Source organism: Pelodiscus sinensis, chromosome 6 (assembly GCF_052426305.1).
Source record: "Pelodiscus sinensis isolate ZL-2025 chromosome 6, ASM5242630v1, whole genome shotgun sequence".
Classification (NCBI taxonomy): domain Eukaryota; kingdom Metazoa; phylum Chordata; order Testudines; family Trionychidae; genus Pelodiscus; species Pelodiscus sinensis.
Genome location: NC_143057.1, coordinates 111,192,240 through 111,204,728, shown reverse-complemented (window position 1 = coordinate 111,204,728; position 12,489 = coordinate 111,192,240). Strand labels below are relative to the sequence as shown.

At 41.5% G+C, this 12,489-nt stretch overlaps 1 protein-coding gene across 6 annotated transcripts in view; it reads left to right on the top strand.

The window, feature by feature from the left end:
* Window positions 1-12,489, top strand: part of NEDD4L (NEDD4 like E3 ubiquitin protein ligase) — a 299,735-nt gene that overhangs the window by 116,139 nt on the left and 171,107 nt on the right. For all 6 annotated transcript variants that reach the window (XM_006116556.5, XM_006116558.5, XM_006116559.5 and 3 more), the window contains one exon: window positions 11,386-11,467. In XM_006116556.5, the coding sequence (XP_006116618.1) occupies window positions 11,386-11,467 (82 nt within the window). The remainder of the gene's footprint in view (window positions 1-11,385; window positions 11,468-12,489) is intronic.

The following is a 12,489-nucleotide window of genomic DNA, read 5'->3' as shown; positions in this document are numbered from 1 at the left end:
AGAAGGTGACCCACCAGGGTTAGTGCCTGGTGGGCTGCCTTCATTATATTTATCCACACTTCGGCAGGTATCAGGTGATCGCAGCTCTCATTGGCCGTGGATTATTGTTTGCAGCCAATGGGAGTAGTGGATAAAATTCAAGTGGCTCAGTAATTATAATTTACATTCATTAGGATGTCATTCTGGTGCAACTATATTGCTACTTTCATTCTTTGTAACAAGATGTTAAGCATGTAAGGAAATGCACTGGTGGTTTTTTGTTTTGTTTTGGAAGTAACCAAATACACATTGTTTTATATTCCCTCAGTGTTTATCATATTTTATTGCATTAGTTCACACCACACAACATAGGCTTTAGCTTCGTCCAGAACTGCGGGAGGAGGTGCTCACCCCAACTCGCCACCCGTGCCTTCCCTCTTTCTCCCACTGCCCCGTGTCTTCCCACCCCCTCCCTCAAGTGCATCCCATCCTTGTTCCTCCTCTTCCCTCCCAGAGCTTCCTGCTTTCTGCAAAGCATCTGCTTGCAGTGGCCGTGAGGCTTAGGGAGGGAGTGGAGTGGATCACCAGGGCTGCTGTGGGTGCACTGAAAGGGATGGGGAGAGCTGGCTGCCGGTGGGCACTAAACACCTAATAATATTTTTCTGTGGGTACTCCAGGCTTTACCACATATGGGCCCAATCCTGCTAACACTTACTCAGTGCAATACTCTGTAGTAACTTTTCTCCGGGTATCTAGACAACACCTTGATTAGGTGTAGGAAATTGAAGATAATTTTCTGCTTGGTTTATCTGAAGTTGAACAGAAGAAAGTTATTGATTCTCTAGTGTTTGAAAAATTATTCTCCTTGAAAAATATTCTCTTTATTTAGTCTGTAATTTTGCAGACTAAATGTTGGCTGGGACGAGTCTTTGTTATGAAGTTGATTATTTTGTGAAAGTAACATAGGTATGTTTTGATACTCTTCCTGATCCACTGCAAATTGTTGGCAGTAGTAAAAACAGGCCTTTTTCCTTTCATTGAGAAGACCACTTACAGAAATATCTATTGAGTGAGTAAATACATTTTTAAAGGGTTTTCTGAAAGGCTCTTCACCCTATCCTCAGAAACCTTCAATGGTTAATCTTCCCATCTCTGTGCTATTTCAAAGTGGAAGCTACTGGCCATATCTAGGAGAAACCGAATTTTTCAGAGTGAAAGTGAATTTTGATCCCAAGCTTAATTTCAAGATCAGATATGCTCACTTGATGTGCAGTGACCAGCCCTGCAAAACTAGTGGTTGGTACCTGACACTAAAGCTGGATTTGCATCTCCTTGCATATATCCAGCCAGAATAGATGCAGTGGGAAGCCTAGAGCACAGAACAGGGTGGTAAAGCAAGGCAGCCAGCCAAACTCTATATGGTGAGACTGTGGAAAGGAATTGTTTTGGTGTAAAAGCTTGGACATTTGAGTCCTCCAATATAGTGCTTGTCAATGTCAGTCAGTGCGGCCAGCAGTCTCGCCAAGTCCCTGGACAAGGCGGGGGAGCCCTGCTCCATGCCTGGAATGGACTAGCCTCCCCCATGCATCCCTGAGCTCTGTTGATGAAAGGGACCAAATCTCTGGCCACCACCACCACTGCAGTAGCAACAGCAATGGCTAGCGGGCCCCAGGGCAGTTGTCCCCTTTCCGCTATTTCCACCCCCCTCCCCGCCCCCCGATGGTGGGCCTGGCAATAGTGCCTAGTCTGTGAATTTAATAGCTAATCTGTGTCTATGTACCTGCAATTACATATTAGATGGTAGAATTTTCTACATCTATACTTCTTCCCCTCCCTTATTAAAGAGAGAAATTGTACTCCTTTTGGTCAGTATAGCGATTAAATAATCTGAAGTGTGTAAATGTGGGAACAAAATTAAATGAGGTTTTTGGAGCAGCTAGCCAAGTAGCCTGAACAGTGGTGTGGTTTTTTTGTTTGTTTTTTAAATCTGCTACGCAGTTTTGTCAGGATAAAAGGTGACTTGTTACAACAGGGGTGGGCAATAATTTTTTGCTGGGGGCCACTTCAGAAATTTTTGAAGTGGCCCTGGGCTGCACCAGAACAGGTGGGGCCTCAAGCAGAAAGGACGGGGCCAGGCTACTTCCCTGCTTCCCCATTCACAGACCATGATTGGTCGGGGGGGTAGGCCGTGTGAAGTCTTTTCCTCCCCTTCTCCCCGAGGTTCCCCATGGTCGCCCATGCCCCTGGGGTGGGAGGAAACTTCGTGTGCTCCCCCTGAGGACAGGGAAATGCATGAAGTCTCCTCCTGTCCTGCCAGGAGCGGGTGGTGCTTCTAAGCCTCCGCAGGCTGGATCAACCCATTTGATGAGCCAGATCCAGCCCTTTTCCCTACCCCGTGTTACAGTCTCAATAAACGTTATGGATTTTACAGCTACACTTGCAACATACTACAATCTCAGTTGCCTATTCCCAGTAAACTCCAATTAGGTTGCCAGTAAACAACATTTGCAGCTGATTGCAGATTTTCAGGCTGCTGTTATTAACAGAGAGAGATTGGTGGGGTGGGGGGGGGGGGGAGTACTTCTGTAGTTTAATGATGTATGATCTAGGATGTAACATTAACCATGCAGCATGAAACATTTTAAAATATTATATTTGATCAAACTTGCTTTATCATGGAAACGGTGCTCTTCGAGTTATGTTATGAAACCTTTTAAACAGTCAGATCCCGTTTATAGTCCTTAAAATATTGGCACTAGTTCTGAAAAAAGAGTAACTTCAAAATAAGTTAGTTTTCTGGTTGTACTGAAACTTTCTGATTTATTACATTAACATACATAACCAGTGATAAGAGCTAAATGTAAATGAAAATCAAAATACACAAATACATTTCTGCTTGCAACTTGTCTAGTTCTTACTAGAAGGAATATTACATGTTAATATTTTAGATTTAGTTTTCAACCAACAAAAAACAAAATATAACACGTTTCTTAAAGCTGATGGTGATTTTTTTTTTTTTTTTTGTAAACAAGTAGTTGAATTATTTGAATCACAAACTCTTTACTGTTTTCACAAATAAAAATGCTGATTTTATCCATTTTGAGTGTATTTGATTCCTGGCATTTTTATTTATTTTATCTTGAATGTTGTAAATTTGGAAGTTGAGGGTTTGTTCTCCTGTTGAAGTTTTTTAATCCAGTTCTGGATCAGAGCCAATGTCACATGACTTAAATGATTAGAAAACAAATACTGAATACTGTGCTAAAAAGATCAAATGAACAATTCATAAAAAAATCAAAAAAGCTGACAATGTATTGATGAATTTTTGTTGTTTTGTTGTTTGGCTGAAAAATATATTAATCGAAATCAGGATTTTCATGGAATCCAATCACAAAACATAAAAAAGGGGTTTAAACACCTAGTTTTGAGTAGTATTCATTAATAGCTTGACGAGTTCTAATTATTTGCCCTTAGTAATGATGGGCCGAATGCTTCTGATTTTACATCTTCTGCAGCCTAACTGAAGTCAGGATAGAACTTGGCCTATTTTGTTCACAGCCTTGGTTATGCAAACACAAAATCTGTAAACTTTCAGCTGTGACTTTCAGCTGTGGCTGAAGGATCTTTGATAGTAGGACATCTCCATTACCACACCATGAGACCCTCTGGCCTGGACTCGGGTACTGAGCCCAGCACCAAGCTTAAGGAAGAGTTACTGAGAGTCACTTGACCCAGAGGGAGGGATGGGGCCCTTCAGCTGTTCACAATCACCTCTCCCTCGTTTTTCCCAGATGAGGTATTGGTATCAACAGATGTGTCCTCACAGCAAGATGACCACAAGGCCTACCAGGATTTATTAAAGCAGGTAGCCTTGAACTTGGGTAAACAAGCAGAGATAATTAAGATAGTGTTTCGCTCTAGTTCTCTCTGGCCTTTAAGTTGCCGAGTCCTGGTATGGGGTTGTATCCCCAGGACTTCCTCCCTATCGTCCAGCAGCCATCTGCAGGCTTAGTCCCTGTTCCATACTAGGGATGTAATAGTGTCATCAATTAACCGATAAGCGTAAGCTTATAAGTTAATGCTATAGACTCCATTCATTTCCTCTCACCTGCACCCTGCCAGTAAATTTTTTAGCAGGCTGGCTAGCTGCCTGAGACAGTCCTAACTCACGCCGAGTCCAGGACCTACCCCCACTGTGGCTCTGCATTTAAAGTGCATTTGAAACTGGGAGGTCATGCAGCCCAGCTCACGCCGGGTCTAGGAGCTCAGACCCCCACTAGACGGGCTGCTGCCACCCCGTGCTGCTGTGTCTCTATCAGAGGCAGCAGCACAGTGCGACAGGAAGCCGGACTGTGAGGGGAGCTGGTTTTTAAACAGGCTCCCCTCGCGGACCAGCTCCCGCCTGGCACCCCACACTGCTGCCTAAGGTACAGAATGGCAGGGGGCTCTTTGGGAGTGAGGCTGGAGTGCACTGGCTGCCAGCCCTACCCCCAGGGACGATAGAATAGTCGACTAACTGATGAGAACTCATGAGGTTACTTGACTATTCAACGAATCGATATTTAACATCCCTACTCCATACTAGCAGCCAGCCAGAAACATCTCACTGTCCCAGTTTCTGGTCCCACTGAGCTGTCTTTGGTCCTTCTGCTCTTCCAAGCAGTCAGGTCTGCAGTCCTTTCTTCTCTAGCTCCAACTAACTGCTGCTCCATTCTGTAGCTCCTGTTATATGGCCTTCTGAACCCTGATTGCTGCTTCTAGCTTGCTTGAAGCACCTCTACACTCTTCTTTTCCTCCAGCAACGGGCTTTTGGCCCTAGTTCACCCCATCACAGTAGCCATTGGTTGAGCAAGAAGAATTTTGGAGATCTGGTCCATTACAGTGGAACATACATTATACATTATTCTTAAAAGATAAGGGACAGCTGCGTCCACATCCAACTGTCTTCCCAAAAGTAGTCTCGCAATTCGACTGCAGGCAAGCAATCTTTCTGCTGGTATTGTACCCCAAACCACATGCGAACAGAGCAGTGGTGCCTACACTTCTTTGATGTTAGATAAAACTTAGCTTTCTATATGTAAAGTATCAAATGTGGTGGCAGATCGACTCAGCTGTTCTTAGTCATAACAAAGACAATGAAGTGTCTCTTTCACCCAGAGGGTTTTGTGTAGGATTACCTTGTATAGCCAGGCATCCAGTCTCCTGAATGCTCATTCTACAAGATCACGGGCCTCTTTGGCTGTTTTTTCTAGTGCACGTCCCTGTTCAGGACATCTGCAGGGCCAGCCCTTGGTGCACACATTCTCAGTGTGCTATGCCATTGTACAAAAGGCTAGAAATGATGCTGATTTTAGCCACAGAGTCTTGCAGTTAGGGTGTTCTTGAAATCTGGACCCACCTCCTGTGCAGCTGTGCGTCGCCTGAATTGTAATGGACATATGCAAACCACCCGAGCAAAATAATAACATTACTGTAATTGTTTTTCAAAATGCGTTGCACCTGTCCATTCTCAATCCCATTTTGCATCCCCTTTAATCGGAATCTATTGGTAAGAAGAAACTGAAGGGGGCGCAGGATCTGCAAGGCCCCTTATACTGATGCTATGAATGTGCAGCATCAGAGGATGCTAGAGCTAACTCAATAGGAGAGAAGAGAGAAAAATCCCAGCAACTGTGCTCAGGGCATGCACACACCTACATTGGAATGGATGTGTGCAACAAATCTTGAAGAACAGTTACAGAAATGATGGATTTAAAAGTAGCTATTGTTCTACAAAGGAATATCACTAGGAAGTTAGTAAGACTTCAGAACTGGAATTCATCTACAAGTTTGACACTATTACTCTGGGCTTGAATAAAGACATTAACTGGTTGGCTAATTACAAGCTGATTATTACAAGCTGATTTCCCCTGCTTTTCACATCAAATGCTGTGAATTGGACACATCCAGCCCACTTAATTAGCCTCATTAGTAAGGGTCCTGGTTTCTGTTATTTCCACTCCCAACTCATCTGATGAAGTGGGTTTTACCCATGAAAGCTCATGATTCTGTTCATTTTTGTTAGTCTCTAAGGTGCCACAGGATTATTCATGGTTTAAAGTTAGTAGCCATTTTTTCCCACTCGCTGAAAATGAAAGTGATAATTCAGTTATACAGAGCATGGACTGAGAGAAAGGGAGGAGTGGGTAACATTCAAAAAATTGTACTTTTCTTATAAGACTGTTTCTAAACAGTTCAATGACAGACCAGCCACAAAGCATATGTTTCTTATTGCTTGTCAATCTTGCGGTGATGTTATGTGCCTGATTCTCTTAATTTCACACTTAGTACCAACCACCTATATACAGCAATCTCTGCTATTGCTTGGAATTCTAGGATTTGCTTACTGACACAATTTTTCTAAAATGAATTTATAATCATTCAGTATAAGTGTGGGTTTTTTTATGTTTCCTCCCAAATTATTTGGATCTATAAAAACTGTGTGGAAATGACAGCTCAATTGCATACATGAGTAGGAAAGCATAACTTAGAAGTTACATGAAATCATAGCTACAAAATGGACGTAGCTTGATACTATCAAAGGCAAAAAGCAGCTGTTAAATATTTGTAATATCTTTTCATTAATACTTTAAAAATGTTAACCAGGCTACAGTGAAAATCTTTTTTTTTTTCCTAATGGCTTTATTGCTTTTATTGCAGTTAGCAGACTGCTTCTATTCACTTGTTAAGGCACATGTTTAGAAATGCAAGCATGGTTGCTCATACTGTATGTAAGTGTATAGGCCAATTAGAGTATGGCCATCTCTGCTGTTGGGCCAGTGTGTTCAGTCACTGTTCTCTTCTGACTAGAAGCTACTGGATGTGTTGCACTGGAAGTCCTGAGCTGCATATTTGTGAATCACAGAGCTTTCCTCTGTGTGAGGGGAATCAAAGGTAAAGTAACTTAAGAGTGAAATCTTTTTCAAGAGTCCACATGAAACTGAAACTCCATATGTGACCAGCTGTGCACCTTCGACTGACATGTCATGCTTAATGTACATGTATAGTTTGAATGTCAGATGGATGAATGAACATCAAGTCTCTCAAGTCTTTAGTTACACAGTATATCTGGAAAGTGGAGCACCTGATTCTGATCTCTTTTATGTAAAGGTTAAGTCTATAAAATTGCATAGATCTGCTCTTCCAGGCTAAAGTTGGTATGAGCAAGGTCAGAATTTTGGATTTTTTTTAATAGTTGTATGATAATCTCTCAGTACCATTGCTCAAATGCCACCACCAGTGGTTCAACAGAGTGAGCAAGAAATTCAGCCAGTGGTGATAAGTTGGGGACAATAAAAGCAAGATATTGTGAAGGATAATTGGGCCTTACAACAGGGCTGAGGTTGAGAGGTGCCTCTGATAAGGCTGGATATTCACCTCCCCTCTGTGCAGCATCTTGCTAGGTCTAACAAAACAGCCTGATTTTCAATTAGCATCTGGCATACTCTGCATTTTTATTAGGTTACTGTGACAGTAAATATTAGACAGTAAATGTTGTGCATTAAACATCAACAGCTCCATTGAATTAGATACATTTTTTTTGTTATCAGTGTGATGCTTTAATCTCATTTAAACCATGGTAATTAGTGTGAATTTAATTGCGTTCTAAGCAGCTCAGCTATTGACATTGCAACCATCACGGTAATGAGTATTTATTTTTTTCTTCTCTTTTCTTCACCCCACTATATTTCATTTCAAAACAAACTTCTTGTGTGATTGTAAATTTACCTGCACTTCCATAGTAAGACTATGAAGTATTTTTTAAGTTGGATTTTAGTGAGTGAAATGTAGAAGACATAAAAATGTGAAAGATTCAGAAATTCCTTTCAAATAATTTGGATATTCATCTGAATCGGTCTCATGCATCCTTTCTCCAGTCAGATCCACAGACTGTGTTGCATCTCTACAGAAAGTGGAGATGGAAGGAGTCTAGCAATCTAGCTACTCTTATGGATTTCTTTTCTCTTCAGGTGGAATGAATGTTCCAGTCCCACATTCTGGTGTAGAGTCTGTGTGAGGTGATTGTGCTTCACTGCTGTGTAGCTCTAGGACACATTACTCTTGTTGGGGCCTAGCAATTTTCTGCCACTTGAATAGTAAAGGGCAGGCTGCAGTTGACACTGCAAAGTGAATAGTTGTACTTGGAGTGGCAGAAGCTTGGTATGGAGCAGATCAGCTTCCTGGAGCATACTGGGTTCTCGTCTCCTTCAGCCCTTACGAGAGCTCTTTCATATACTTTGAGCCTTCTTAGTGTTGCCATTCACTTTCAGATGTTAACTACAAACTGTATTTTCCATTTTGAAATGGCAAGGATCAGGCCCAGCCAAAGAACTAGCAGGGGGCCCGAGGTGACACACTGTGGTTGGCTGTCCAGTACAGCTGGGCGGCTCCCTGTCAGGGCAGCAAGGCAACCACATTGCCATAAGGCCAGGCCTGGCAATGATCCAGTAGAGTGATTGAGTCCTATTACAGTGCACCACCCAGTTTCCTTCCTAGGAAAATCCCCCGTGTTGGAGGGAAAATGGCCCTAGATGTTACCCTAACGCTTTGCTACCTTTTTCGATAAGGCTCTTCCCTGTAGATGAAGCAAGGAGGGATGAAAAGAGCACCAGGTATAGGGGCCATATTAGAAACAGGCTGACTTGTCTCCTTCCCAAGAGAAGAAATCAGGTTTAAAAAAAAAAAAAAGAGTTTGGAGGCTAGTGGAACTGTAGCAGCTGGTCCTGGCTGCATGAGGTGAGATTTTTCCCTCAGTGGAGATAAAATTAATATGAGAAGGGAATGTCAGTGGCTTGTGAGCTTTGTGGGTTTGGAAGTTTCCAAATTTGGTATTAGCCCAGCTTCACTGAGAAGGATTGGATTTGAATAGTAAATAAAGTATTTGTACAAGCCGTGGTGATGGACTCTCAATTGTCAGGCCTTGGGAGTAAGATTGGTCAAATAGACCCAGGAACTGTTACACTGCTACGGACTGGAACATCCAAAAGAAAGGGGCATGCAGACATTTTGAAGAGACTGTAATCTTAATTCCATTCACACCTTTCTTGGCTGGTGTTGATACGTGCGTGTTAGGGGAGATCTTATTTTTCAGTACAATTGTGACCCCTTGGCCAGTAAAGCTAATTCCAATCTCCGTTCTCATTGGCCCTTGCCAGTTGCAGTAGATCTTTACAAGAACTCAAAGGCTAGAATTTGGTCAAATATTATTTAATTAGACTATTTCACTTGTTCTGAATAAAACATTTATGTCTGTTAAATGGATATTGTGGATTAATGGGAAATTGGATGAAGATCCAGAATGCAAATAGTTAATTACTTAGGCAAGTTTTGTGGATAAGGGAGAAGCGGTGGATACTTAGACTTTTGTAAGGTATTTGACATGGTCTTGCATTATCTTCTTATCAATAAACTAGGGAAATGCAACTTAGATGGGACTACTATAAGGTGGATGCATAACTGGCTATATAACCATTCTCAGAGAATAGTTATTAAGGTTCACAGTCATACAGAAGGGCATAACAAGTGGGGTTCCACAGAGGTCTGTTTTGGAGCCTGTTCTGTTCAATATCTTCAACAATTTAGAGGATGGCATAGAGAGTACAGTTATTAAGTTTGCAGATGATATCCAGCTAGGAGGGGTTGCAAGTACTTTGGAGGATAGGGTCAAAATTCATAATCAACACGAGAGATGGTCTGAGATAAACAGGAGGAAATTTAATAAGAACAAATGCAAAGTACTCCACTTAGGAAGGAACAATCAGTTTGACATATATATAATGGGAAGTGATGGTCTAGAAAGGCATACTGCTGAAAGGGATTTAGGGGGACATAATGGATGACAAGTTAAACGTGAGTCAACAGTGTGACACTGTTGCAAAAAAAAAAAGAAGCAAACATGATTCTGGGATTCATTAATAGGAATGTTGTGAGCAAGACATGAAGTCATTTTTCTGCTCTACTCTGTGCTGATTAAGCCTCAGTTGGAGTATTGTGTCCAGTTCTGGGCACTACATTTCAAGAAAGATGTGGAAAAATTGGAGAAGGTCTAGAGAAGAGCAACAAAAATGAATAAAGGTCTAGAAAAGATGATCTGCGAGGGAAGACTGAAAGAACTGAGCTTGTTTAGTTACAAAAGAGAAGGACACGATAGCAGTTTTCAAGTATCTAAAAGAGTGTTATAAGGAGGGGGTAGAAAAATTGTTCTCCTTGGCCTCTGAGAATAGGACAAGAAGCAATGGGCTTAAATTGCAGCAAGGGAAAAACACCAGGAAAAGCTTCCTACCTTTCAGGGTGGTTAAACACTGCAATAAATTGCCTAGGAGGGTTGTAGAGTCTCCATCTCTGGAGATATTTAAGAGCAGGTTAGACAGACACCTGTCAGGGGTGATCTAGACGGTGTCTGGTCCTGTTGTGAAGATGGGAGTGGACTCGATGACCTCTCAAGGTCCCTTCTAGTTCTAGTGTTCTATGACCCTGTGAAGTTTAGATGTCTGTCTGACCATATACTTTGTTTGGATACTTAGTCATGCCACAGTATGGGGTTTGGACTATCAAGGTTATAGATTTGTGATTTTGTTGTGCTTCCTTCGTCAAGGAACTTTAAGTTGTAACATCATCTCAGTTATTTTAAATGGTGATTTTTAGCAACATAAGGGGGCTGTATCCCCTGCTCACCAATCCCCCCCTTCACCCCTGGTGTCTAGCCAGGGGGAATGGGGTAGGAGAAGGCTGGGGATAGGTATCGGGCCGGGAGGGAGGGAGGGGGCAGGAGCATGTTGGGCATATGGGGTTTTGGGGGAAGGGATGAGGGGGGCTGAGGCGGTTTGGGCTGAGATGGCAGAGGAGACCCAGGGTGGTTTGGGGTGTATGTGTGTTGGGCTCAGATGGTGAAGGGGACATGGAGGCTTGGATGGCGGAGGGGACCCAGCTGTAGCAGTATAAAGCAGGAGTCAGAGCTGGAGTAGCCCCTGGCTGGCCACAGCAAGCTGCTGAGGACAGAGGCAGGCGTGTGTGTGTGTGTGTGTGTGTGTGTGTGTGTGTCTGATGATTTTACTGTTAGATCTTGGATTCAGAGAAGAATCTTGTTTATGTGGAAAGATTTCTTGTAAGGGGGAAGGTTCAGTTTATTTTCTGATACCGTGATCCGTCTTTAAATGTATTCTTTTCATGTGCTTGATTACATAATTTAAAATTATGTAGAATACAGAGACTGTTACCCTAGTGAACAAGTTTTTTACTAGGTGTATTTGAGACAGTTTGTGTATTATTTCTTTAATAAGTCTAAAGGAACAATTCACATTAAATTTTCATGTATTATATTTGTCAGTAAAATTATAACCTTATTAAATGTGACACCTTCTTTTTCAGTGACCCCTACGTGAAACTTTCCCTGTATGTAGCTGATGAAAACCGAGAACTTGCTCTGGTACAGACAAAAACTATAAAAAAGGTAGGTGCTGGGTGGTTCTTATTTCACTGAGTTCTGGAACTATTGAGACTGCTGGAGCATGCTTTTTAGCTACATGATATTATAGCATTGATTTAAAGATATTGTCCATTAATGTTTGTATGCATACTGGAGAAAAATCTTTCCTTTTTTTAAATCAAACTCTCCCAAGTCAGTGCACATATCTGCCTATAGCCAAGTGCAGACAGTGAACCATATAATAACTTCTCTATACCAAAAAAGTCTCAGCTGAGGTTTAGTATGTTGAATTGCAACGTTGCTTGCTTTTATAAGATTTATTTTAAAACAATATTAAACCATTATAAAATATTATTTGACATAAGCACAATTAATTGACTGTTCACAGAATGATCTTGCTCAGTCCTCTTTCCCGAGTCATCCTATATCCATTTGAAAATATTTGATGTGGGCATTAAAATGTCAGGCAGAATTGTAAACTACTGAAATTCATTTTGAATAATCCATAGAGATGTTTTTAAAAACCTTTCTAACTGGTACCAAACCCAAAGGTACCGTTTTTCTTAGTTGGTTTTTAATTTCTATCTTCAGTGAAAAGTGTAAAGGGATGCTATTAGGCCAAAATTTGAGGTGATCTTTTTCTTAATCTTTAAAATTGACTTACTATTATGGGGAAAAAAGGGGAAAACATAATTTTAAGAAAAGATTAAAAGAGAAGTCATGTCCTAATACTCTGTCCTATTTTACAATAAAACCTTTTTGGCCTGTTGTCGTCTTCAGTTTAATAATTCTCTGATTTTTCCTCTCTCTCTCTCTCCCCCCCCCCCCCCCCCCCCCCCCCACACACACACACAGGCTTTCAAGTTTGACAAGACCCTTCATTTGTAAACCAAAAAGGATACAGGAGACGAAATATTAAAACACAGTCTCCCTCTTCCTTTTCATTTTATCATTACAAATGAAGTAAAATGTTTAAATGGTGAGAATCTCACCATCAAAACATTGCAGCACCTTGTCCATTCATGAGAAAGACAGACAGTGAGTGA